The sequence below is a fragment of the Podarcis tiliguerta genome, assembly GCF_965153285.1.
Source record: "Podarcis tiliguerta genome assembly, chromosome: 6".
Taxonomy (NCBI): Eukaryota; Metazoa; Chordata; class Lepidosauria; order Squamata; family Lacertidae; genus Podarcis; species Podarcis tiliguerta.
This window is the reverse complement of record NC_139539.1, coordinates 61,924,294-61,947,251: the sequence shown is the minus strand read 5'-3', so window position 1 is coordinate 61,947,251 and position 22,958 is coordinate 61,924,294. Positions and strand designations below refer to the sequence as shown.

Sequence of the window (22,958 nt, the reverse complement as noted above, 5' to 3'; positions counted from 1 at the left end):
AATTAAGTACTTAACCCGAAGTACCACTGTATAATATTGAGCTTTTAACCAAGCATTCCTCCTATTAGTTTCTTCAGAGAAATTGGCCCACGCAATAATTAACTTTATAAAACTGATAAAAACAGTGCAAATGACGATGAAATTCGTGTCTTTTGTGGAAAAAAATCTTGAATGTTGTAAAAAACAACTAGAACCACCAACAACAAAAATGTAACTAAAAGATGGTTAGATAATCATAAGATTGTAAAGTTTGATTAGATCTATATTAACAAAAATTAAAAGCAGAATCCAAAGCAAATTCAATATTAATTTATTTTAGATAAAAACCTAATGCATAGGGTGCCATGCAATTGATTTTTTGCTTCATTTTCCAATATTGCACAGGAGAAATACAGTGGGAACCAATCTAAAATCCACACTTGGTATATGCAGCAGTCTTTTTTCCAAGTCGGTTATTAACGTTTAAAAACAATAAAATAAATCAGCAGCATGTATAACAGTGACAAGAAACAACCAAGTATGCTGGCATAATGGCAATTTTCTATCAAAATAATCAAGTATAATAATATTGGCATAGCCATTTCAAGACTTCAGAGCACTTCATAAACATTAGCTTGTTGTGATCCCTACAATAACCCAGTATTGTGGATGGGGGGAAACTGAGGCTGAGAGAGATTGGCTTCCCTAAGGTATGGTTACCGGGGACACTTATTTTTTTTGAAGCTGAGTAGCAACCGGGAGTCAGTAATGGGGATATTGTGGCAAAAGACCATGGGCCCAAGCACACATGCATATTGTATAAAGGTGCAAAGCCCTATTTTTGCACCCTGTGAAACATAAATGCACAGTTTTTAAAAACTGTTGCGCACAAGATACATCATATGGGGACTTTCAGCGAGGAAAAATGGCAGGCACTATGGCAGCGAGCAGCTCCTGAAGCCAGCCAGAGCCAACTGTGCTACCAGGCTGGCTCTGGGCTGCTGAGGCTGCGGCTGCCATGTTTCCTGGGAACAGATTTGCAAATCCGGGGACTGTCCCCGGGAACCGGGGAAGTCTGGTAACCCTACCCTAAGGCAAGATTCAGACCAGGGACTTCCTGATTTACAGCACAGTCTTTTAGCTATTATGCCACACTAATTTAAATATATTTATATTTAAATATAAATATGTGTGATTGGGCACAATCTTGCTGAGTGTGGACCACGGTCACCTGGGAACTACTGCTGTCAAGAAATATGGCTTTCTTTTTGTTTTTAAATCAAAGGAACCAGACAATGAAGAGATGACCTCGGAAGACACTTCTTGGAAAAAGGGGGGTTGTGGAGTCAACAAGTATTCTAGGCTTCATTTCCGGGCGTCAAAAACATCAACTTTTTCATTTTCAGCAGGAAATCTAATCCAATGGAAGTTCATGAGCAGCTGATCATCCAGTTCATTTGTATTACAGATGTGCAGGAATAAAATGTGATGTCAAGACTCCTAGTTATAGATTCTGTAATCGGGAATCTGTGGCAAGAGAAAGCAAGAGAAATTTTATCACTATTGTTCTTTAAATGACTCAACTTAATTGCAGACCAGATTCATATTGGAACACACTATGCTACTCATCCAAACTCCCAGCTGCCTTTTTCTGCTATGTTAAAGGAAAAAGAATCTGGCAGAAAAATGAGGAAGTCAGCAGAGAAAGGCATCTTGGTCACTTTGCAAAAGACGTGTAGTTGTCAGTAAAAATTCAGCATGCTTTTTGTCAGTCATTTAGCCTAAGGCTAATCTTCAGTGCCATTACCACTCAGGTAATCCCTTTTTGTCAAGTTCTCATGCTTGGTAGGCACGAGTCCTATGGCACCTGCAACAGGTCTAGTAAATATCCCCTCAGAAATCCACAGTTGTACTAGAAATGATTTGCTCTTCCTGCTCAGTTCCTTGTTTGCACTGACTCAGTCTCTCTTACACTGAGGGTGCCTCCTTAAACATGACCAAATTTCATTGACTTCCAGGACTGGACACCAACATTCCTCCTATTCTGAGCAGAACAGAAGTGCAAAAGAGCTTCCCTCTAGAAGTAACCTCAGTGGTGACTGATGTAGATGCCTCCCCGGCCCCCATCTGCATACCCACACCTCTTTGTGGTTGTGCCTCGTCTGTTGTTCTTTTCAACACATCTGCCATTATATCATGGCTCCCGTGGCAGCCATTTTGGGTTATACCCAAATTCAAAATGGGCTGCTGGCCTCAGAAGGCTGGTAGCCCCTGGAATAGTGTGCCTGTATGTGTATTTGTGTTTTTATGTATTTATGGGGACATGGGTGGCTCTGTGGGTTAAACCACAGAGCCTAGGACTTGCCGATCAGAAGGTCAGCGGTTCGAATCCCCGTGACGGGGTGAGCTCCCATTGCTCGGTCCCTGCTCCTGCCAACCTAGCAGTTCGAAAGCACGTCAAAATGCAAGTAGATAAATAGGTACAGCTCCGGCGGGAAGGTAAATGGCGTTTCCGTGCGCTGCTCTGGTTCCCCAGAAGCGGCTTAGTCATGCTGGCCACATGACTCAGAAGCTGTATGCCAGCTCCCTCGGCCAATAAAGCAAGATGAGCGCCGCAACCGCAGAGTCGGCCACGATGGGACCTAATGGTCAGGGGTCCCTTTACTTTACCTTTATGTGTATTTATAGGAGTGTATGGGCTACGTGTGAATATAAATTGGGGTGTGCACATGGCATGGAGGGGGGCAGGAACCTAGCCCCAACACCTCACTAATATGTTCAGCTAGCCTGCTCAGTAATCATGGACCTATATGGTATGTATAGTAAGATATAGTACAGGAGCTTACTGCAAAAACATTTCACTTCTTGCTACTAGCTGTGTTCTGTCAAGTTATCTGACAAATGTAACTTGAGGGTTCATCAGAATTACTATTGACTTCTAAAGCAATGGGGGGAGCTAAAAAGCAAAAACATACCCCTACATTTCTCCGTAACTGAAATCACTTACCGCGGCCTTCAAAGCTTGGTCCAGATCTTCTAACAAGTCTTCCGAGTCTTCTAAACCGACAGACATGCGGATCAACGTATCCGAGATCCCAAGGACTTCTCTGTCTGCCTTTGGGACTGAGGCATGAGTCATGATGGCACTAAACAAGAACAGATAGTCTGTCAGACCCTCCAAGTGTCCCTGTTTTCCAGGGATGTACCTGATTTAGAGAAGCCATCATGGTTTCTGATTTGATCCCGGAATGTCCTGCTTTTCCTTAGGATATATCTATTTTCACTGCAGAAATGTTGGAGGGTATGGAAATATCTGACTCCCAAGCAATCCTGAATAAGGAAGGTGTTTTTTTTACAGTTTTACTGTGTTTTTATATATGTTGGAAGCTGCCCAGATTGGCTGGGGCAACCCAGCAATGTTGGAGGGTTGGTCTGTCATTCCAGATGCAACAATTAAAAAGAATTGCACAGAGGCAGCAGAGAGGCAGCTATCAACCCATGGGCAAAATGCCAATGTATTCCCTTTTGCCATAAAGTTCTTGTTTAGCAAAGCTCAGTTTTTCCCAGAGCTCAGCCCTGGACAGGAGAAGTTACATTTGGACAGAACACAGCAAGAAAGCTTCCAAGGACAACAGTAAACATATTCAATCCTACCGAGACCCTAAAAGTTACTGGTGTGTCTTGTCAGCAGAGAGGTGGAACCTTTGCCGCTCCACTGTGTGGCATCTTATTGGCTTTTGTGGTGGTCTAGAAAGACCCAGAAACAAATGTGGATTTCCCTGATAAATGAGAGGCCCTGCCAAGAGATTCGGACCTAGCTATGTCCAGCTTGCAGTGTTACTTTATTTTTTAAATGTACCTTGTTTTCCATCACATCTAGGTCTCACAGGGACTTCCAAAATTAAAACACACAATTATATCTACAGTGGCAGCAGAACCTGGAGTGATTCTATCCAATTTGGACAGGCCAGTCTTGTTAACCAGAGGGTTCGATATAGCCACAGGATGACATCCAGGAGAAAGATTGTGTTCACTACCCTTGTCATTTTTCCTGACTATAAATCTTCCTAAGAGGGAAAGAAATGCTAGCACCAAACTCCTGTAATTTGAAAGGTGCAGTAATTTAGAAGGGATAAAGTGACGCTTCCAATCTGTACCATGTCTATCGTTAAAATACACACTCTTCAGCAGAGTTTCCTGTACCAAGCATGCCCTCCTCTGTACACAGCTTAAAACAGCAGATTGCCAGTTCATTATTTGAGAAAGCATTGATTAGAGTACCGCTACACGGCATATTATAGAGGAATAAAAACAGTAGAACTGTTCATGCCAAGATGATTTTCTTTAAACATCTAACTGGTTAAGGATCCGGGATAGATATATTATGGGATGAGTAGTGGCAGGTGGCTTGAAATCGGATACTAATAAGGACTTTAAAATAGCAAAAGAAATTAAGAAATACTTCTCATGTAATTATCTTGTTTACTGTAGTAAAATACTGCCATCCTCCAAGGTAATAAGAATTCTCACTGGTTTTAGTATTTTCAAAGGACAAATTTGCTAGTGGGATATTTTATAGGTAACAACAACAAAAGTTGAGGGCAAAATTATATGATGGTAGTAAAAAATAAATAAGGTAAAATTAAAATTAGTTATCCACGTGTTGGGAGCGCAAAAAAGAGAAATGAGACCACTATAGCTTATGTCAGTAATGCTTGGTGGCTAAAAGATACTGGGAGGAATATAATTTATTCAAGAATAAATTTTAGGCCTTTAAAATTAAGTTTAACCTAAACTTAAGTTTAACCTTAACAAAAAGTTTTTGTTTTCAACTACATTGAAGGATCAGCCCTTCAGATAAAGAATTCATAAGTAATATTTATTTACTACATAAAATAAATCTCCCTTCACTGAAAGAAAGGTGGGATAAAGTACAGTATTTGGACATTGTGGCTAAATTATTATTGTGTTCGTTAGTTTGAATCGTATTAAGTATTAGACAGATTTAAAATAAAATAAGGTTATAGTTGATTCCAACAGAGATTTCAGATTAACTTCACTTACGGATGCTCTGCCAGGCTTTCATATCCTCCTAGACTTTCAGCCAGCGTAAAAAGCTAAAACAGAGAAGAAGAATACAGAGCATTATATTTCAGCATTCATTCACTCAACTTTTCACTTGAAACTCGGTCCCTTTACAAATAAGGGCAGAGTCTGTTGCTGTCAGCTGTCTAGTCAGCTGGGGCTGAGAGGAGCAGAAGCAAACTTGTTCCTGGGAGCAAAGGGGAGCAGCTTCCTAGTGGCCTTCGTCCCCTGGCCAATGGCAGATGCCAGAATGTGCCTTCCTTTCTGCATACCATAGAGATCTTTGTGGCAAAATATGGCTTCTCCCGCAAGCCTGTACTAGGGCATGGGAAAGAGACTGTAGCTGCCAAGCCTGCACTGAATTGCTGCCCTATGGAAGGATGGCAAGAAGAGAAGGCAGCACTGTATTCAGCAGCCCTGCCCTATCCTATGGGCCCCTGAGCTCCCAGGATTCCAAAGGGGGAGAGCACAACTCCCTACCCGCTAGTTAACTAATAGTAATTGCATAAGCAGCCTTGGCCAAGCTGGTGACTACAACTCCTATCAGCACCAGAGACCACATTTGTCTCTTTGTGCCATGGCAATCTCAGATACAGGCCAGGAAAAGCTTTTCAGGTTTTCCACCTAGGAGCAAATATAAATAAATAAAAAAATCAGGGGAACAACAGGCATTCTCAGGAGCTTCTGTGAAATTTCCGTTCCCTAGAGACTCTCCAAAAACCTGTGTTTGGGCATTTTCTGGGAGTGATATACGATTCTCCTCTTGCTTGCTTGGTTTATAGCAGCCAGGGATAGAATTACAGCAATATGGGGGTAAATGACTGTGATAAACATATTACCATCTGCCCCCAGAAGGTGGATTAGGACTTTCTTGTTAGTTGTTTATGGACTGCGTGGCTACCTCCTGGTTTGGGGTGCCCAATCTGCCCTCCTCAGCAAGACCCCAATAATTTTTGTAGAAGCTGCAAAAAGGTATTAATTAGGCATAGCACTGCAGGGTAGTAATTTAAACCTATCTGCCCAGCCAAGTGCCTTATGGGGATACAAACTGCGCGCCCTCCCTGGTCATCAGATTGATCATTTTATGAGCAGGGAGGGGAAAGTTAGCCAGCCCTAAGTTTGTGGGATGTTTATATCTTCAGTTGTTGTTGAAGTACAGTAAAGCTCTTGGCTCATTCCTTGTTGTTAATTTAGGTGCCAACTTTTGGTGAAACCAAAGTATGCCTGTTTGCAGCCAGCGGGCGCAAGCCAAGATGAACGATACGCCGCTGGCAGAAATTCAGGAGAAATGACTGCACAGCAGTCTTTGCAGGAGCATACTTTTACAGTGATACATGTGGATGAGGCATTGATTTGACAAGCGTCTTCTGAGGACTCAGCACTAATGCCAGGCATTTCAAAACACCAGGCCAGTGTTACATAAGCAAGGGCTCCCCTGCTTCCAGAATTCCAGACAGGAGGGTTGGCTGGCCTTGGGTGGCACTACGTGATATCTTAGGCAAGCAGCAGTTGCCTGAATCATTTCTAAAATACTCCTTTTCCTTCCCTGTCATTAGTGCCACTTTGCATAACAAGGTTGGTTATTTACATTTGGGGACAGCCCGTCCTTTAAAGAAAAAGAAGAAGAGTTTGGATTTGATATCCCGCTTTATCACTACCCGAAGGAGTCTCAAAGCGGCTAACATTCTCCTTTCCCTTCCTCCCCCACAACAAACACTCTGAGTGGGGCTGAGAGACTTCAGAGAAGTGTGACTGGCCCAAGGTCACCCAGCAGCTGCATGTGGAGGAGCGGAGACGCGAACCCGGTTCACCAGATTACGAGTCTACCGCTCTTAACCACTACACCACACTGGCTCTCTTTAAAGCTTCCTTTAAGGGAAGAAGCATATTGCAAAGTCTTTTACAGCATCCATATCCTGACAAGGGAGGGGCAGGAAGTGCTCCTCTTTCAAAACCAATGCAAATCAGGCCTCTTTCTTACCTTTAAGTTTTTGAGAAATGTGGAGGCATTTTCAAGGTTTCCTTTAATGTAAAAGGAGATCATTCCTGGGCAGCCTGTGCACTGGCGTTGCATCAGCTCATACTGCGGGTGTGACGGCAATCCTGAAACGAGTCATGCATTATTCAGAGCATCCGGATTTAGGTTATTGTTGCTTTAAAACACACACAATCTATTAAAATATGAAGTCGCTAGTCCAAGGCATAAAATGTACTTTGATCATTGCTATGGTTCCAAGCGAGTTAAGTTTGAAAATGCTGTTTGTCAAAAATAAAAGAATTGTGGTTACAAAAGTTATATAAACTGCATTATGCAAGTCTCTCTGCAAGGTTCACTTCCATAAGGTGGAGCAAGGACCTGCTGTTACAACCCCTGATCCCATGATGACTACATATTCCAAGGGACAGCTGCCACCCCTTTCAAGGTGTCCACAGAGGTCGTGGGAGCTGCAAGGGACACCAGGGGCTGAGCCAACAGTTCAATACCTCTCCATCTTCTACATGTGTTTAAGCTTTACAAAAGGATAATGCATGAGAAGACTCGGATTTTGAATGGCTTGCCTGGGATGAGCGTGTGTAAAGAAATAAGCTGAACTATGTAAAGATTGTGAATGTGTGGTGAACATATGTGAGAAAGGAAGAAAGTGAGAGCATGGCAGGGAAATTCAAATAACAAACTGTGCCCTAGGCAGATATGGAACAAGTCATTCACAAGCACTTATTGTTTCCACCCTTTATCAGTCATTTGAGTCTTCAGAGTTACTGAGCTGGAAGAGTCCACTTAGTCATGCAGATTCTTTTGCTTCTCTCCACGCTCCAATTACAGCCAGCGGCACTTTTTTGCAAGAGCTTATATCCCCTGCCAGGTTCTGCAAAGCCAACTTACCAGGGAAGAGGACTTTCTCAACTCTTGGATCTGACTCAAGGTATTTGGCAATCGTCAGCGCATTGTGGAAATGTTGTTTCATGCGGATTTGCAATGTCTTTAAACCCCGGTTGCAAAGGTAGCAGTCAAAAGGTGATGGAACTGCTCCAAGAGCTGGAAAAGGGAAAAAAGAAACACAGAGATAACCCTCTTTGCTAATGGCTTTATTGCTGAATAGGCTTTTCAGCCCCATTGGGGAAAAGTATAAGGAGGAACTCAGCAAGACAATACTGCTGGCTCATCAAAGTATAGACATATGTTCAGAACAGAAGCCCAAACCCCAGCAGAGTTTTAATCAAAAAGTTAAAATATAGCATTCAGGTGGCATTGCACCTATTCAGGCTTCTGAGTTTTGAAACAGGAACCTCAAATTCAGGAACTGAGACATAGCCTAGCAAAATGATGTGGTTTTTAATTTAGGTCTTTGAATCCTCTCCAAGCAAAGAAGGAAACAATGATATTATATTTTTTATCACATTGCTTTCCCAAGGCCCTTGAGGTAATGTATGCATCCTTACAGCAACTCTGAGAAAGGTTAAATTGAGAGGTATCCAGTGAGCTTTAAGATTTTGTGAGATTTTGATCTAGATTTCCAGGGCCCAAATTAAACAATCCATCCACTACACTGAGTGATATATAACTACAGGCCCTCCATTTAACAGGAAGCATGAACCTTCAGGTTTGGGCAGGCCTGATAGATAATGGACTAGACAGCAGCACCACTTGCATCTCAGGCACCAACTGTTCCAGCTCAACCTGTAGATTTTAGTCAGAGGCCTCAAGTGAGGAAACACACCAGCTCAGTCTTAATTCATGTATGGCCACTGAAGGCCTTAGTAAGGCCAGAAACATGACTCCAGCACTGCAGTTTCAAATTTCCCATGAGAGCCAACTGGTTTATGGTGTCAGAATGAATCTCTTTGCTCCCAAGGAAAGTGGGATGGTAGAAAAGGCTGCACAAAATCTTTTTTTGTGGGAGGCTTTTTGACAATAAGTCAGATAAACGTGCGTAAAACAAATGACTACTGCAGAAATGCAGTTCTGAATTTAAGTAAGCAGGTATCAGAAACCTGCATTCATCACATCTTTTTGTGTACTCACAATATTGTAAAAATCTGAGCCTCTCATGGAGATTTTCGTCATTGACAGAAACCAGTCCCATTACAACATCACTGTGACCTGAAGAAACAAGGAGGCAGAAGAAAAATGGCAAATTAGCCCTCTTTAAGTAGAGAAGTCAGACATAAAATTGTAGCTGTTTCCTCTGCTTTCATTCTACGTGCTTCCTGTCTAATTAATTATACCCAATTTATAGCCTTCATGTCAACATAGATCTATGCCCACTAGGCATTTAACCACATGGTTAGAAACTACAGCACCTTTTAAATGATAAAAAACCATAAAGCAAACACAAAAAAGAAACTAAAAAACAACAGCCCATTCAAATGAAAATGGCCTAAGCTTTAAAAATGCTTAGATTACCAGTTTGTTCTTAAAAGTGAGGAAATGCCTTTTTCTGAAACCTAAATGGCAGAGGTGAGGGTTCCAGGCAGCCTTTCCTTGAGAGGGCATTTCTGTTGCAAAGTATGACACCCTATTTCTTCTTAATAGTACCATCTTCCTTGAGTGGCTTATTTTGAAGCCAAAAACTGATTATCCCTCTGCTGCCTTTGCAACCTTGATGGTGAGTACTTTGGAAAGAGGGTTGCACCAGATAGGACCCTAATGCTCAGTGGCAAAGCCACTCAGCACCTCAAAACAATTCCTTTCAGTCCTGTACAGTGCAATTTTTAGTTGGACACAATGAGTTTTTCAAACATTTGAGGAAGATTTTCTACCCCGGGGCAAGAATGAAAATGCAGAAAGACTCAAACGAAAGAGCTCCTTGTTCAGCAAGTATATATTCAATACAATACTGCCTTGTGGAGTTGTTGTTAAACTAACATCAAACAAAGTCCTCAGAAGGGAAACCAGTCTAGACAATAACCATTGTGTACATCTACTGTGTTTGGAAGATGGGCAGATGCATTATGGGCACCACTATAAATCAACCTTCCCACCCCCACCCCCCTCAAAGTGGCATGAAGAAAATAAAAACCTGAAAGTAGAAAGAAACAATAGAATGCCTTTTAGGTCTGGTAGCCTTGACTGTTTGTAATGTCGGATTGGTAAATATCATTATAACATGGAAGTTTTCTGCAACAACACTCAGGCACTTACCATTCATGTACTTGGTTGCTGAGTACATACAGATATCTGCTCCTAAAGATAAAGGACGCTGAAACAACAAAATAAACACATGAATTCAGAATTAAAAAGTACTGCTTTATTATCTGTAAACAGAAGCTGTAGGAATTTTACGCTGCATATCCCTGTTCATTGGGAACTACATAACTGGATATGGGTTTCTTAAGCAAGATGACTAATGCTAAAGTACCTTCTTGCAAGTATTCTTTCTTTCTTTGCCCTAATTCTCATAGGGAATGAATGTGGAACAACTGGTTTTAGCCAACCATTAGGGTCTGACCTAAATAAATAATAATAATAATAAATTGCATTCTTCCCCAAGAAATACTGTAACTGTCATAGCATCTCTTCTTTTCTATCCTCTGCTTCTGGCACACTGGAAATTGGACAATTGGACAATGTTTCCCTCTATTATATCAGCTAATCTATTTGGAATGTTTGGTCATGGAGGATTAGTAAAGGAGAATGGGGCTAGATTATAGACCCACGTCATCATCAGGCTTCTAATTCCATAGAATAAAGGCCTTCAATTTTACCACCCTTGTATTTTCCCCAAGCACTGTCTCAGTGTAGCTTTATTATTATTAACCATGACAGCTCTTCCTGTTTTCAAATAGGTTACTAAATTACAGACTCTGTGCCTTCATAGTTAAACCCTGTATTTTCTTTCTTCCCAGTGCAATTCCTGGGCATGCTTACTCAGAAGTAAGTGCCATTGCCTCTAATGCAGCTCAAGGGCCCTTCCAACCCTGAGGCCCTCAACCAACCTGGAAGCAGGCCTGAAAATACAAATAGGTTTTCAACGGCTATCAGGAATTTGGAGCATCCTGTGTGTGATCGGGTTCACTAACTTAGGTAAGGGAAGGAAGACAGATGGTTGATACCTTTACAGAAATATGGTGCATGTATTGGCATAAATTGGAATTAAAAGTACACAATCACATGCAACCATATGCAACTGTTTAAAAAAACCAGTATGAACATTACTGTTAAGTTAATGAATCAAAGAGATGTTTGCTTCATTTTTTTCTTAAATCGATAACGTTTTCTCCTTCTTACTCTATCATACCAGTTTCTCCTTTCTTGTGGATAATTTTGTGTTATTGGTGGCTTTACATTAGTGGTGCTAAAATATATGGTTAGATGGCTAGGTCAATATCTAGGTTATTGTTGTTTTATTTATCTTTTGGTCGTGGTTGCTGGACTTCATGCACAAGGTATAAATTAAATTTTAAAAGGAACATGTTAGTCCAATACTTGTTGAACTAGGAACGCTTTGCAACTTCTCAAAACCAGTAACAGAAACACTGCATGAACTTGGCGTAATGTACTAGCAATGACCTTTCTGTTGCTTTTGAAGCTAGTGAGCTGAAACATTTTCTCTTTGTGCTGTGAAGTCCTTGCAGTGCGTATGGCAGCAGTCTCCAGCATTTCACTATGCGGTTGGCCTAGTATGTTGAATATTCCACACCACAGGTCTAGTTGTTGACACAGCAACTCTGGGGTCCATTGAATTGCTAAAGCCATTACTTATTAATACCTGCCATATAACACTACAGAGTTACCAATGCAATGCAGCTCCTCTCAGTATAGCCACAGAAGAAATGTTAGCTAGGCTGGTAACTGGACACCTTCACTTCCTCAATAGATTCTTATATATAGCAAGAGGGGGAGGGAGATCTGATTCAGATGGGAGACAAGAACTCCAGCACATGGCTCATTTGAAGATAACTTCAAGGGCTGCTAGTGTGGTGTTGTGGTTAGAGTTCTTGACTAGGACCTGGAAAACCAGGTTTAAAGTCCCCACTTAGCTACTAAGTGCACTCAGGTCTAACCACAGTCTCTTACTAAGCTAATTCACAGGGTTGTTGTGAAACTAAGCAAGAGAGGCAGAGAACCATGTAAGCCTAACTGGAGCTCCTTGAAGGTTTAGCTATTTATCTGTATTAACAGATAAAATATAAAATTTGTTATCGCTTTGAAAGGAGTATTCATCTACTAAGAATAGGAAAAATATGTTATTCCGTTAAAGAAATGAAAGATCAGTGGATCATCAATAAAAAGCCAATACTCCACATAAAATTACGGAATTTCCATCCCACCATCCACACATCTTCTTACCAGATCAGTGACAAGGGAATGGAAGGGCTGCAATCCAGAATACATTTGCTTGGGTGTAAATCTCACTGAACACAGTGGGGCTTACGTCTGAGTAAACATGCACAGAACTATGCTGCAGCTTGCTCTAGAAAACAAGAAACATATCCCTCTATCTACCAGATTAACTTTGTGTCCCCTGTTGAGCAGGTTTACGTGCCAGAAAATGTGGTCTCATGCCGTTTCATGTTATGTGGAAGAGCCATTAAGTGCCTACACACCCTGGAAAAGTCAACCACATATCCAAAATTCAGCACCAGAGTCATTTTAACACAGAAGAGTTCATCACTGCTAGTTCCCTCCTGTGACACCATTTGAGAAGGAAAAAATTACTATATGCATGAAGCAGTTCTGGGACAGCACTGGGTAATCAACTTACCTGGAAATATGCAGACATGAAAGTATTGTCTACTGCAAGAATAACGCCTTTATGCTTATGGACAATGTCAGCGCAACCTTGAATATCAACAACTTTCAGCGTTGGATTTGTAGGAGTTTCAATCCAGACAAGCTGTTAATTTTGAGAAGACAGATGGTAAAGGTTATGAAATGATACACATGTGTATATGATCACCAATAACTTGCCTTTCTCTTCTATGTTTCAAGGAAACACTGAACGGAAAGGCTATCACATATGTTAGAATCTGAGCTTGTCTTTTGCTTACACACCCATGTGTGTGTGCACACCCACCCACCCCGCCACTGAACAGATTTTTCTGTTGTTGTGGCACATTCACTATTCCATATTGATTAATCGCAATTGGCTCCATGGAAATAACTGCCAGATTTTAAATCCTGGGCATCAAACCTGCTTTCCAATTTCACCTGCAGCCATTTGGATGTGAGCTGTGCTAGCCTCAAGTGTCTGGAAGGAACCCAGAAAACTCCCTGGGTTCTATCCAATGACCATCTTGTTGTTGCCAGAATTGAGGATCCAATCATGCATGTTTTGTTCATCAGATGAATTCCAATGGCAATCACCCAAGCTGTCATGAGGGGATAGACAAGATCCAAGTGATCCTGCTCCAATTCCTATCATACCCAATAATGTTTTCAAAAAATAATCTTCATATTACTTACACCATTCCTGCTTACATTGGCAAATGCCCACCAGGCACTTGCCAGAGATCAGGAGTGACAGCTACATGATATATCGTTGTGTTTGCCTCTTAAAGCAAAGAAGAGTTTGCTCCAACACTGTCAGTATATAAGTGATCTGTAGTATTATCACTTTAATATTTCCCTCTCCTACACATCTGCAGTCACTCCCAGGCCCTTGTAAACCGAGGAGGCTTGATATAATAAATTCATCCCAAGCATGTTGCAAACACTGTTTTATGAGCATTCCTCTGTTACCTTGGTCTCTGGTGTAATTGCAGCCTTGAGGTTTTCCAGTTTGGTGCAGTCAACAAAAATAGTTTTCAGGCCCATCTCTGATGCTATGCTCCGGAAATACCTATTGGTACCTAGGATTTGAAAAGACCCACATTTAATTAATTAAAGGTGAAAGCAATGGAAACCAGAACAAAGAAAGGAGCAACACAAGGTAGGACATTTAACGACAGCTGTGTCCAGAGTAGCATTGACAGCAAGCCCCACTGGTTTCCAGGGGTCTCACTTCCAAGGTAAGCAGATTTGCAGCCCAATCCTAAATATTTTTGTTATTAATATGTCTGCAGCCTGCCTTTTGGTCTCAAAATAGATGTGTAAATAGCATTTTCTGTTCTAAGATGGCCTCTTCATCAAATAAATCCTTGCTAGGATCAATTCCTTGGTGAAATGCTTAGGGTTGCAACCCACACCTCTTCTTTTCTGAAAGTTCAGTAAACATTACAAACGTGGATGGAATCCTTTTATCAAGCCACACTGGTCTAAACAAAGAATGTCGGCTTCTCTACTTTGCCTGTCTTCTAGATTTCATTAAGTATTCCTAGAAAGAATATTTGTTTCCCAAGCTAGCAAATTTGCTTAACAGATAATTTCGAAGTGGTAGAGGTTACATAAATCCCCCTTCCTGTTATCACGCTAGATCCTACCCTATTTGACTTCTAATTGCTCCTAGGAATAAAACTGGCACAATCACTGATATCAAATGACAGAAGGAAACATTTGGCTGGTGGTGTTGATCTAGCCATGCCCTCTTCCGCTTTTGTGGAAAACATGTTTCTCTGCTTGTACTGCTATGTGAGAGGCCCAGTCACAAGGAGAATCATTCCTAGATTACCCCTCGCTTTTAGTTATGGTAAATGGATACCTGTTTTGCTTACCCCTAAAGCTATCTTTGGCTGTCCTCCCAGAAAGCTGATGCACCAGTAGCTGCACAGTCAACAGCAGAGAGATTCTGGGTAAGGAATTTCCACCTTTCACCCAGTGAAATCATACAGTAAACGTCTGCAACTCCTATTTATTGCCTACAAGGTATTTGTTTTTTAAAGAGTATGTGTCTTGTAAGTACCATCTTCATACTCGGAAATAAATAGGGCTATTTTATCCAGCCCACAGCTTTATGGGCTTTTCAAGGGAGGTGGTTCAAAGTTGATGGAAGTAGTTTTGAAAGGGAAGGGAGGTTTAAAAGTCCACCCGACAGCTCCCGGAGTCTTTTACTGATAAACATCGGCAGATATTTTCATAAGTTGAGCCTTTTTATCAGGGTAATTTGATCATTAGAGCTCCTACTCATGCAGCAGAGACTCAGTTGAGACTTGACCCGGCGCCATCTTCCTCGCCCCCCCCCCCCCAGTTAGTCCAAGAGTATGTGTTAAAGTTCAGCAGAGGAAAACCTCGTGACAACCACTGAGCCTAGGGCTTGCCAAGCAGAAGGTCGGTGGTTCAAATCCCCGTGACGGGGTGAGCTCCTGTTACTCCTGCCCACCTAGCAGTTTGAAAGCCCGTCAAAGTGCAAGTAGATAAATAGGCACCGCTCTGGCGGGAAGGTAAACGGCGTTTCCGTGCGCTGCTCTGGTTCGCCAGAAGCAGCCTTAGTCATGCTGGCCACATGACCTGGAAGCTGTCTGCGGACAAACCCCAGCTCCCTCGGCCTATAGAGCGAGATGAGCGCCGCAACCCCAGAGTCATCCGCAACTGGGCCTAATGGTCAGGGGTCCCTTTACCTTTACCTTAGCCACATTAAAGCATTATTCACATTACCCTAACACACATCAGTGACACCACTTTATTTCAAAGGGAAAACACTGTCATAGGTGAAAATCAGTAATTATCAGTGGTTTATAACTCATAATGCAAATAATGGTAGGCAACTCGCTAGAGCTGATCCAATTCCTGGACACACCTCCATGGGACAACATCTAGAGAGTGTAATGTAGCCCACTGTGTCCCAGGACAACTGGGGTTGAGAACTCCTCGTCAGGTGAAAGTCAAGGAACCTGGTATTGGAAGCTGAAGGAAGAGAGACAGATTCAGGGTTGTATGCTACAATAGCATCTAAAGTCAGCCAAACCCAACTTGGTGGCTTCTAGATATTTTGGACTCCAGTTCCCATCAGCCCCAGCCAGCACTGGCAATGGTCAGGGATGATGGGAACTGCAGTCCAAAAACATATGAAGGGTACTAGTTTGGGAAAGGATGGTGCAAGCCATACTTTGCAAAATGGACAATGTAGAAAATAAAATCAAATAGGGCATAGGTTTGAATTTTTAAGAAGTGTTTTTAAAAAAGCAAAAAGCTTCTTAGCATGTTCAGATCAACTAATGATGAACCAAAGTATTGCATGAAAGAACACCAATCTAAAGATTTTGGAAAACTAAAGAAAGAGCACAAAAATCTATTAATTTCAAGGGCAGGATAGGTGCATTAAATCCATGTGTAACAGAGGACTAGTTAGTGCTATTATTATGCCCAGGAATAAAACTATTATTATGCCCAGGAAACAGTAGCAAGGCTTATGATGGGTCCATAATGGAAGTTTTATTTGGCATGTGACTGAGGGCTAAATCACAAATGTGTGAACACCAGTTAGTGCCTCACTGCCGGATGTGTCAACTGGCTCTGTCTAAGAAGTATTAATTAAGATAATAAGTCACACCTGTGGTGTCTGACCTGTTATAACTGCTGACTTTCAAGCCATCGTCAGTGCTGAAATGAAAGACCTAAGTGTGCAGGCTCAGGTTAATGATCTTTGAAACGCTTCTGGATTACAACCCTGAGATTACATCTAGGACTGTTAAGACCTGCCATATGCAAGTACAGCACTCACCCCCATAGACATCGTCTGTGCAAACAACAGTATCTCCTGCCTTCAGCAAGTGTGCAATGTTCACCGTAGCTGCTAAACCAGACGCATAGGATAAACCTAACGGGAAAAGGAAATAAACAAATAACATCTGACAAGTGAACAAATGAATTCTTCAATATATTTCAACTTTGTGGCAGGTGTGTGTCTCTGAACACTTAACTCGCTTTCAAAGGAGAGCTTACTGTGAATACCTTAATATGTGTGTGTGTGTGTACACACACACACACTACGTAGGATTAGATATGGGGCTTTGACACAATAGGTAACAACAATTTTATCTATAACCATTAAAGTTACCCATAATTCCAAGAATCTAGAAAAAAACCACTACATTATGGAGATGATTGTGGACATTTATGTTATGAGCTGTGTCAAACTCCAAGCATTCCACACCTGAAAATGTGGATTAGGAAATGCCTTAACAACGTGGCCAAAAGTAATTTATCCAGGTTTGATGAAATAGATAAAATACAAAGATATAGCTGCATTGTTGCATAGCATGATACCAGAATCAGAGCTAACCAAAAACCAATAGCTTCCCTTTTTGTCTCTTTTCCAAGACACTATTGTTGCACCTTATGTGTACTGTTAGCCAAAGACAATCATCATTTTTTTGTAATGAAAATATTGACAGCTTACAATACTTGGCACCATCCAGTGCTGCCACAGCCTTTTCCATGGAATCGCGGGTTGGATTTCCACAGCGGCTATATTCAAAGCCCTATGAAAGAGAACAAAAATAAAATAAAATAAGGTAAATATACATCAATAGTTGATGAAATTATTAGAGATCAAATTATTTATAATGTGCACCGGCAGTTTGGCCAAACAAATACTGAATCTCCTACTGTGGATGAAATTAGGAATTCTGTTTCCACTTTAAAAAAAATAATAATTCAAAAGAGAAAGGAAGCGGCCTCTTAGATTTCTTTGTTGTAAAATCCTGAAAATGTTTCTATATATTTCCTTCCATTTGCCTTTATTACCATCCTCCTTGGAAAAAAACATGTTATATGAAACTCAAATCATGAAAACAGATTAAATCTTGCAATCTAATGTTTCAACACAGTCAAGTCACAAGTCCCAGGGCTCCTGCACCTTTAACAGTTCTAAACAACAGCTAAAGGTACAGAAGCCCCCAATCCTTCTTTGCAGCTAGGCTTCCTATGGCAGCCACTTGAGTTTTCTCCTGAAAGAAATTTCCATACTGTTGGCAGACAGCTGGGATGAAAGCAAAATCAAACAATCATTTGGCTCAAAGACAGGTTGTGGAAGCAGCACCTGACAGTCTGACAATTTATGAGACCTGCATTTACCATGGCAAGGCTCATTTGAAATGTTTGCTCTTTGGAACATTAGCAGAGCTAATGGAGGATTTATTTCAAAAAGCACACATTCCTAGTACAATTCTGTTGCAGGTACAAAATGGGGGGGGGGGGCGGAGGGACCAGAGAAAGGAGGATGAGGATACAGGAGGAAGAGGATGCAGAAAACACACCTTGATGCAAAAACATGGCCCAAGGCTGCATCTCCTGTGTTTTGTAAGGCACCTTGCATGCCCTGCAATTAATGCTATAATAACTGTAGCCTTGGACTTTGCATTGCACAAAAGTCCAAGGTTCGATTTCCAGCATAGGCTGGGAATGGTCTCCGTCTGAAATCCCAGAGAGCTTGCCAGTCAGGGTAGGCAAAACTGAGCTAGACAGACTGACCCAGTAGAAGGCAGCTTTCCGTGTTCCTAGAGTGGACAGGAGGTCTTGGAATGGGGAACTGAAACAAGACCTAGACTGCAAGTCAGAGTTATGTGACTGGTAGGGGGGATAATCCAGATGTATGGAGCTCAGGGCCAAGACGGGAGTAAGGGGAAGCTTTCTAAATGCGGCAGAAGTGAAACTGCTAGGGAAGCAGTTTGTCCTCCAGGTTATCACACAAGCCAAGCAGATCCATTCTCTTCGGAGCATGGATGAGGAACTCCAGATGTTGTTGGGATTCCAGCTTCCATCACCTCTAGCTGATAATGGGATATGTAGACTAACATCTGGAGAACTTTAGCATAGGAGCAGAACCAATGACCTTAATGTTCAATTGCCTCCTTTTCTGTCCACTAATCATAAAACTAAAATGGCTTATGAATTTCGTACAAATTTGTTTCCTTGGCAGGGTCATGAAATGCAGGTAGGTGAGAACTGCAAGAGCAGACCAAAACCACAGGCAACTGAATCATCTTCAGAGTTTTCCACCACAGCCAGCTTCCTGCATTGCCCCAATTGATCGTTAAAAGGACTCTTCTTAGACAGAGGTAAGACTGTATTATAGTTACAGTGCCTTCTTGACTTAGCATTGATTACTTGAAAGTCTGAATATATGGGAAAATGACAAATTAGGAATCCAAGCTGGCCAGCCTTGGAGTGGGGGAGAAAACAATGCTTTCTAGTGAAACAAATTATTCTGAACAGAACACCATGTACATATTTTCCGCCTGTGGTTTTGTACTTTAACTCTTCCTGCCTGGCTAAACTCTTGTACGTCAACTAGTAAAGTATTAAGTATCTTACTGAATATACAGAAGAATACCTGTTTTTGCTACAATGGGCTAAGAGTTCTGTAGCATATTAAAGACTATGCTAAAATAAACCACTTAGTCTTTTAAGATGTCATGAGACTCTTCGTTGGTTTTATGAAACGTGGCATTTCATTGCTTTTAAAACACACAGGTTTTTTTCAACCCAAGATACATAATGAGTAATGCAATACTCTGGAAAGCTGCCGGCTTGCTTATGCAATTTCCATATCGTCTTGTGTCATGCAGAGGACAGGGTAGCAAGGCGAGTTTGTTCGGCCCTGCCCACAAGAATCTGCAGAGTTAAAAATGAGTCAGCTTTTTCTTGCTACCCAACTAGGATGATAATCCAGAAATTCAACATGGATTGAATGTGTTGGGCAAAACTAAATCAGGGATCTGCTTTTAAAACGTTTTCAAATAGCATGACAAATTTGCCGTACCTAGAAGAACAAAATGGGCTTGAAAGAAAGCAAATAAAACCCTAAATGGCAAAAAAGAAAGAAAGAGGAAATCAGTATGTACTTTATGCACAGAAATGTCATTTGGTGACTGAAATAGAACAGATGCAACAATTTCCTATCTGGAGTTCCATTGCTTGCACACGCGCGCGCCCCCCCCCCTTTGTAGCCCCCTCCACATGAGCATCTTGCTCTTCCATAATCATATAAAGCCAAAGTATATCTGAGGTTCCACATGACACTTAATAATATACTACCCATTTGAATTCTAGCATGTCTGTCTACATGACAAAGGCAAAAACAGACAGTGCATAATTTTGCCAGCAATTCCAAGTTGTTTTTAAAAAGGTTAAACATTTGCTCGCTTGTACTTGGAGGAGTCAAATTAAGAAAAAAGGTGTGGAAGGAAGGAACCATCCAACAGGGCGAGATTAAGATTCGGTCCATCAACCATGGTGGGGAAATGGAAAAGAAGGGGGTGAATCCAGTCCTCTTCAGTTCACTGCTGCCTCTTCTGAATAGCTAAATTACAGAATTTCGACCTTTATGAGACAGGTGTGGGACAGGTAATTCAGACAAGTGGAATAGCACAGGTCACTTCTCCTGCCAGTTGTGTCAACAATACTATCTGTACCAGTCCATGTTTGGACATGCATTGCTACAGAATGGGGTTTTTTTAAAAGATAGAATAGGGAAAACACTAGAATGCAAAGATGCTATCTAGATTCTCTATAATAACGAAGTGAACAAACACTATCAATTCCATAGGTGTACAAGCCACCTTAGGTTGGCTTTCTGGGATAGCAAGACATAGGCCAACTTCTGAAGACTTTGGCTTGGATCCTGAGCTGGCCTTTAGTTAATGAAAGAGCTCCTTCCAAGCATAGAAATGACTTTAACTGATGGAAAGGAATCAAAGTTAGGTCTGTTAATTTCACACTGAAATGGACGCGTCTCTTGCGTTTCAAACTAGCAGCAGAGTTTGCCTGGTTAGGACTGGGGTTAACCTCACCCCCGATATTACCGTCCCAATTAAAATCTCTCCCTCTTGAACCGCTCTTTGCCCTGGAAGGGAAGCTGCCACTGGTGCCAACCATGCAACAAAGCACAACAGCTTTGAAGGAAGGTGGAGGAGAGCAATTTTCACCAGGGCTGTGGTACAAAGTCCTCCCCACAAGCCAAAGTCCTTATCATGATCACACACCTGCAGTTGCTCTGCGGAAAAACAAGAGACAGGATTGTCTTGTTTGGCCCTCAAAATGCAAAGCGGTAAGGCAAAATGATCAAAAAGGAGGCGATGTCATCCTCTTGCCTCATAAATAGGCAACAGGTGCTTCGGCTGGACTTTCACAATTCAGTGAGGATTATCATAATGAAATGTACAATTTAGCCAATACGGGTTAGCCTTTTTGATGTAGGAATCAGTAACAGACATATACTGAAAATCTTCATAAACTGCAAGCTAGGATCTCGAGATATATCTATAGATATATCGATATATAAAGTGTGTGTGTGTGGTTTTGATAATTAGAACACAGAGAGAGGCTGCAATCATGTACACAGTTACTAGAGAGTAAGTGCCACTGAACTCACAGGATTTACCTCTGTGCAGACCTCTTTCTACCACTTGCCATAAAACCTTAGGATCGCAGCCTCTGCCTACAATCCTAACCTCACTTACCCTGTTGTAGTCTGTGGAGTTAACTCCTGAGGAAACATAGCTTGGGCTGCAGCCTTGGTTAGGCGCATTGAGCGAGAAGGAAAGGAGTTATGGGTAACTTGAAGAGCCGCCTGAGCAGAACAGACAGGTGTGTGGCTTGGGGCAGACAGAAAGAGTCGATTGACTAGATGGGGAGGGGGGGGCTGTTTTCTGAGAGCCCCTAACTAAAGCAAACAGCTCAGTCGGTAGACGCATGGGACTCTTGGCCTCAAGGTCCTGGGTTCGAGCCCCACGTGGCGCAAAAAGATTCCTGCATCGCAGGGGGTTGGACTAGATGACCCTAGAGGTCCCTTCCAATTCTACGATTCTGTGAAGACAGAGAAGGACCCCCTCCCTCCAAGTCCTGCCCTTTCCCCCCCATGCCCGGCTCTGAAGCCTTGCTTGCCCCATCCGCCTCACTCACGCTGTGCTTCCCCGGCGCCTGCTGCTTGAAGGTGGTGGCGAGGGAGATGGGGGGCACCACGGCCAGGGACTTCCATTGTTCGGGCTCTTGCCCCGCGTGGATGGCCTGCGTGGCGAAGTGCCTGAAGGGCGGCAGGAAACCGGCGTGCCTCTGCTTCGCGTTCTCCATTTCGGCGGCAAGCGATCCTTCCTTCCTGGGTGTCGGAGGAGCGGCGGCGCTGGGATCTTGGCTCTGCGGGGTGAGCTGGGGTCGCTGTGCGGATGCCGCTGGCTCGAGCACGTCCGACGGCGAGGGCGAGGAGGAGCGCTGGTGCAATCTCGGGTCAGGCTTGCCTTTTCTCTCCTGCGCGGCTCGCCGGCTTCCCTGTAGCTGGCAGGGGCAGCTGCCTTAAGGCGGGCGAAGCTCCACCCCGGCGAGCCGCCCGGCCAGTGAGTCGCCTCGCCTGGCGGTGGGTGGAGATGGGGCAGCCCTATCCCGCCACGCGCTGGCCCGGCCGGGGCCCCTCATTGGCGCGCGGCGGAGGCGCGTCGCGCCGCGACCGGGGTGGACTCGGGGTCGGGGAGCGGAGAGGGCGGCGTGGGGCCGTCGGCTGGGGCCTGGGGCGAAGGTGCACTGCCTGCGATCGGCAGCGAGCCAAGCAGCTTCGACGAAAGATAACAACAGCCCGTCCTCCCTGCAGCACACCCCCACTTGAATAAAAGATTTGGTGGGCGATCACAAGACGCACACTATTTGAATGGCATTGCCCATCAACTTTGCGGGGGGGGGCGCTGCCCTCAAATATTTTATTGAGATCTCGGACCCTAGGAGTTGGCTCCTTTGCCTCCCTGAATTCTCTGAACACGTGTCTCTCCCCCCCCCCCCCAAAAAAAAAGAAAAAGGCAAATGCAGTGCTGGCATTTTCTATTTTGAAATCGCCACTGACACCAATCAAGTTCACAAGCTGCAAGCGGTTCCAGGGTGCCCAGAGGCGGGGAGTTGGCGGCTGTAGCAGCGGCACCTGCCACAGTGGCCGAGGGAGAGTGCTGGGGGAGCAGCTAAGCCCCACACCCCCAATCTGGGACCAGGCCTGACGGTAGCTAACTCTTAAACTTGACTTAAAAACAAAGGAAATAAACTGTTTTTCTCGCCATGTATTTTTCTGCATTTCCTTTGCTTCTGAGCCCACTGC

The 22,958-nt window shown here is 42.9% G+C and overlaps 1 protein-coding gene across 1 annotated transcript; it reads right to left on the bottom strand.

Moving 5' to 3' along the window:
* Nucleotides 1-293: 293 nt before the first annotated feature.
* On the bottom strand, nt 294-22,226 carry CTH (cystathionine gamma-lyase). Its single transcript, XM_083448437.1, has 12 exons — nt 21,788-22,226; nt 17,283-17,364; nt 16,605-16,700; nt 13,748-13,857; nt 12,771-12,902; nt 10,208-10,265; nt 9,089-9,166; nt 7,949-8,101; nt 7,046-7,167; nt 5,044-5,096; nt 2,987-3,125; nt 294-1,506 (listed from the first exon to the last, which is right to left on the bottom strand). Exons 1-12 carry the CDS (start codon nt 21,953-21,955, stop codon nt 1,480-1,482), a joined length of 1,218 nt encoding a protein of 405 aa, XP_083304563.1. The 5' UTR covers nt 21,956-22,226; the 3' UTR covers nt 294-1,479.
* Between the last annotated feature and the right edge of the window lie 732 nt (nt 22,227-22,958).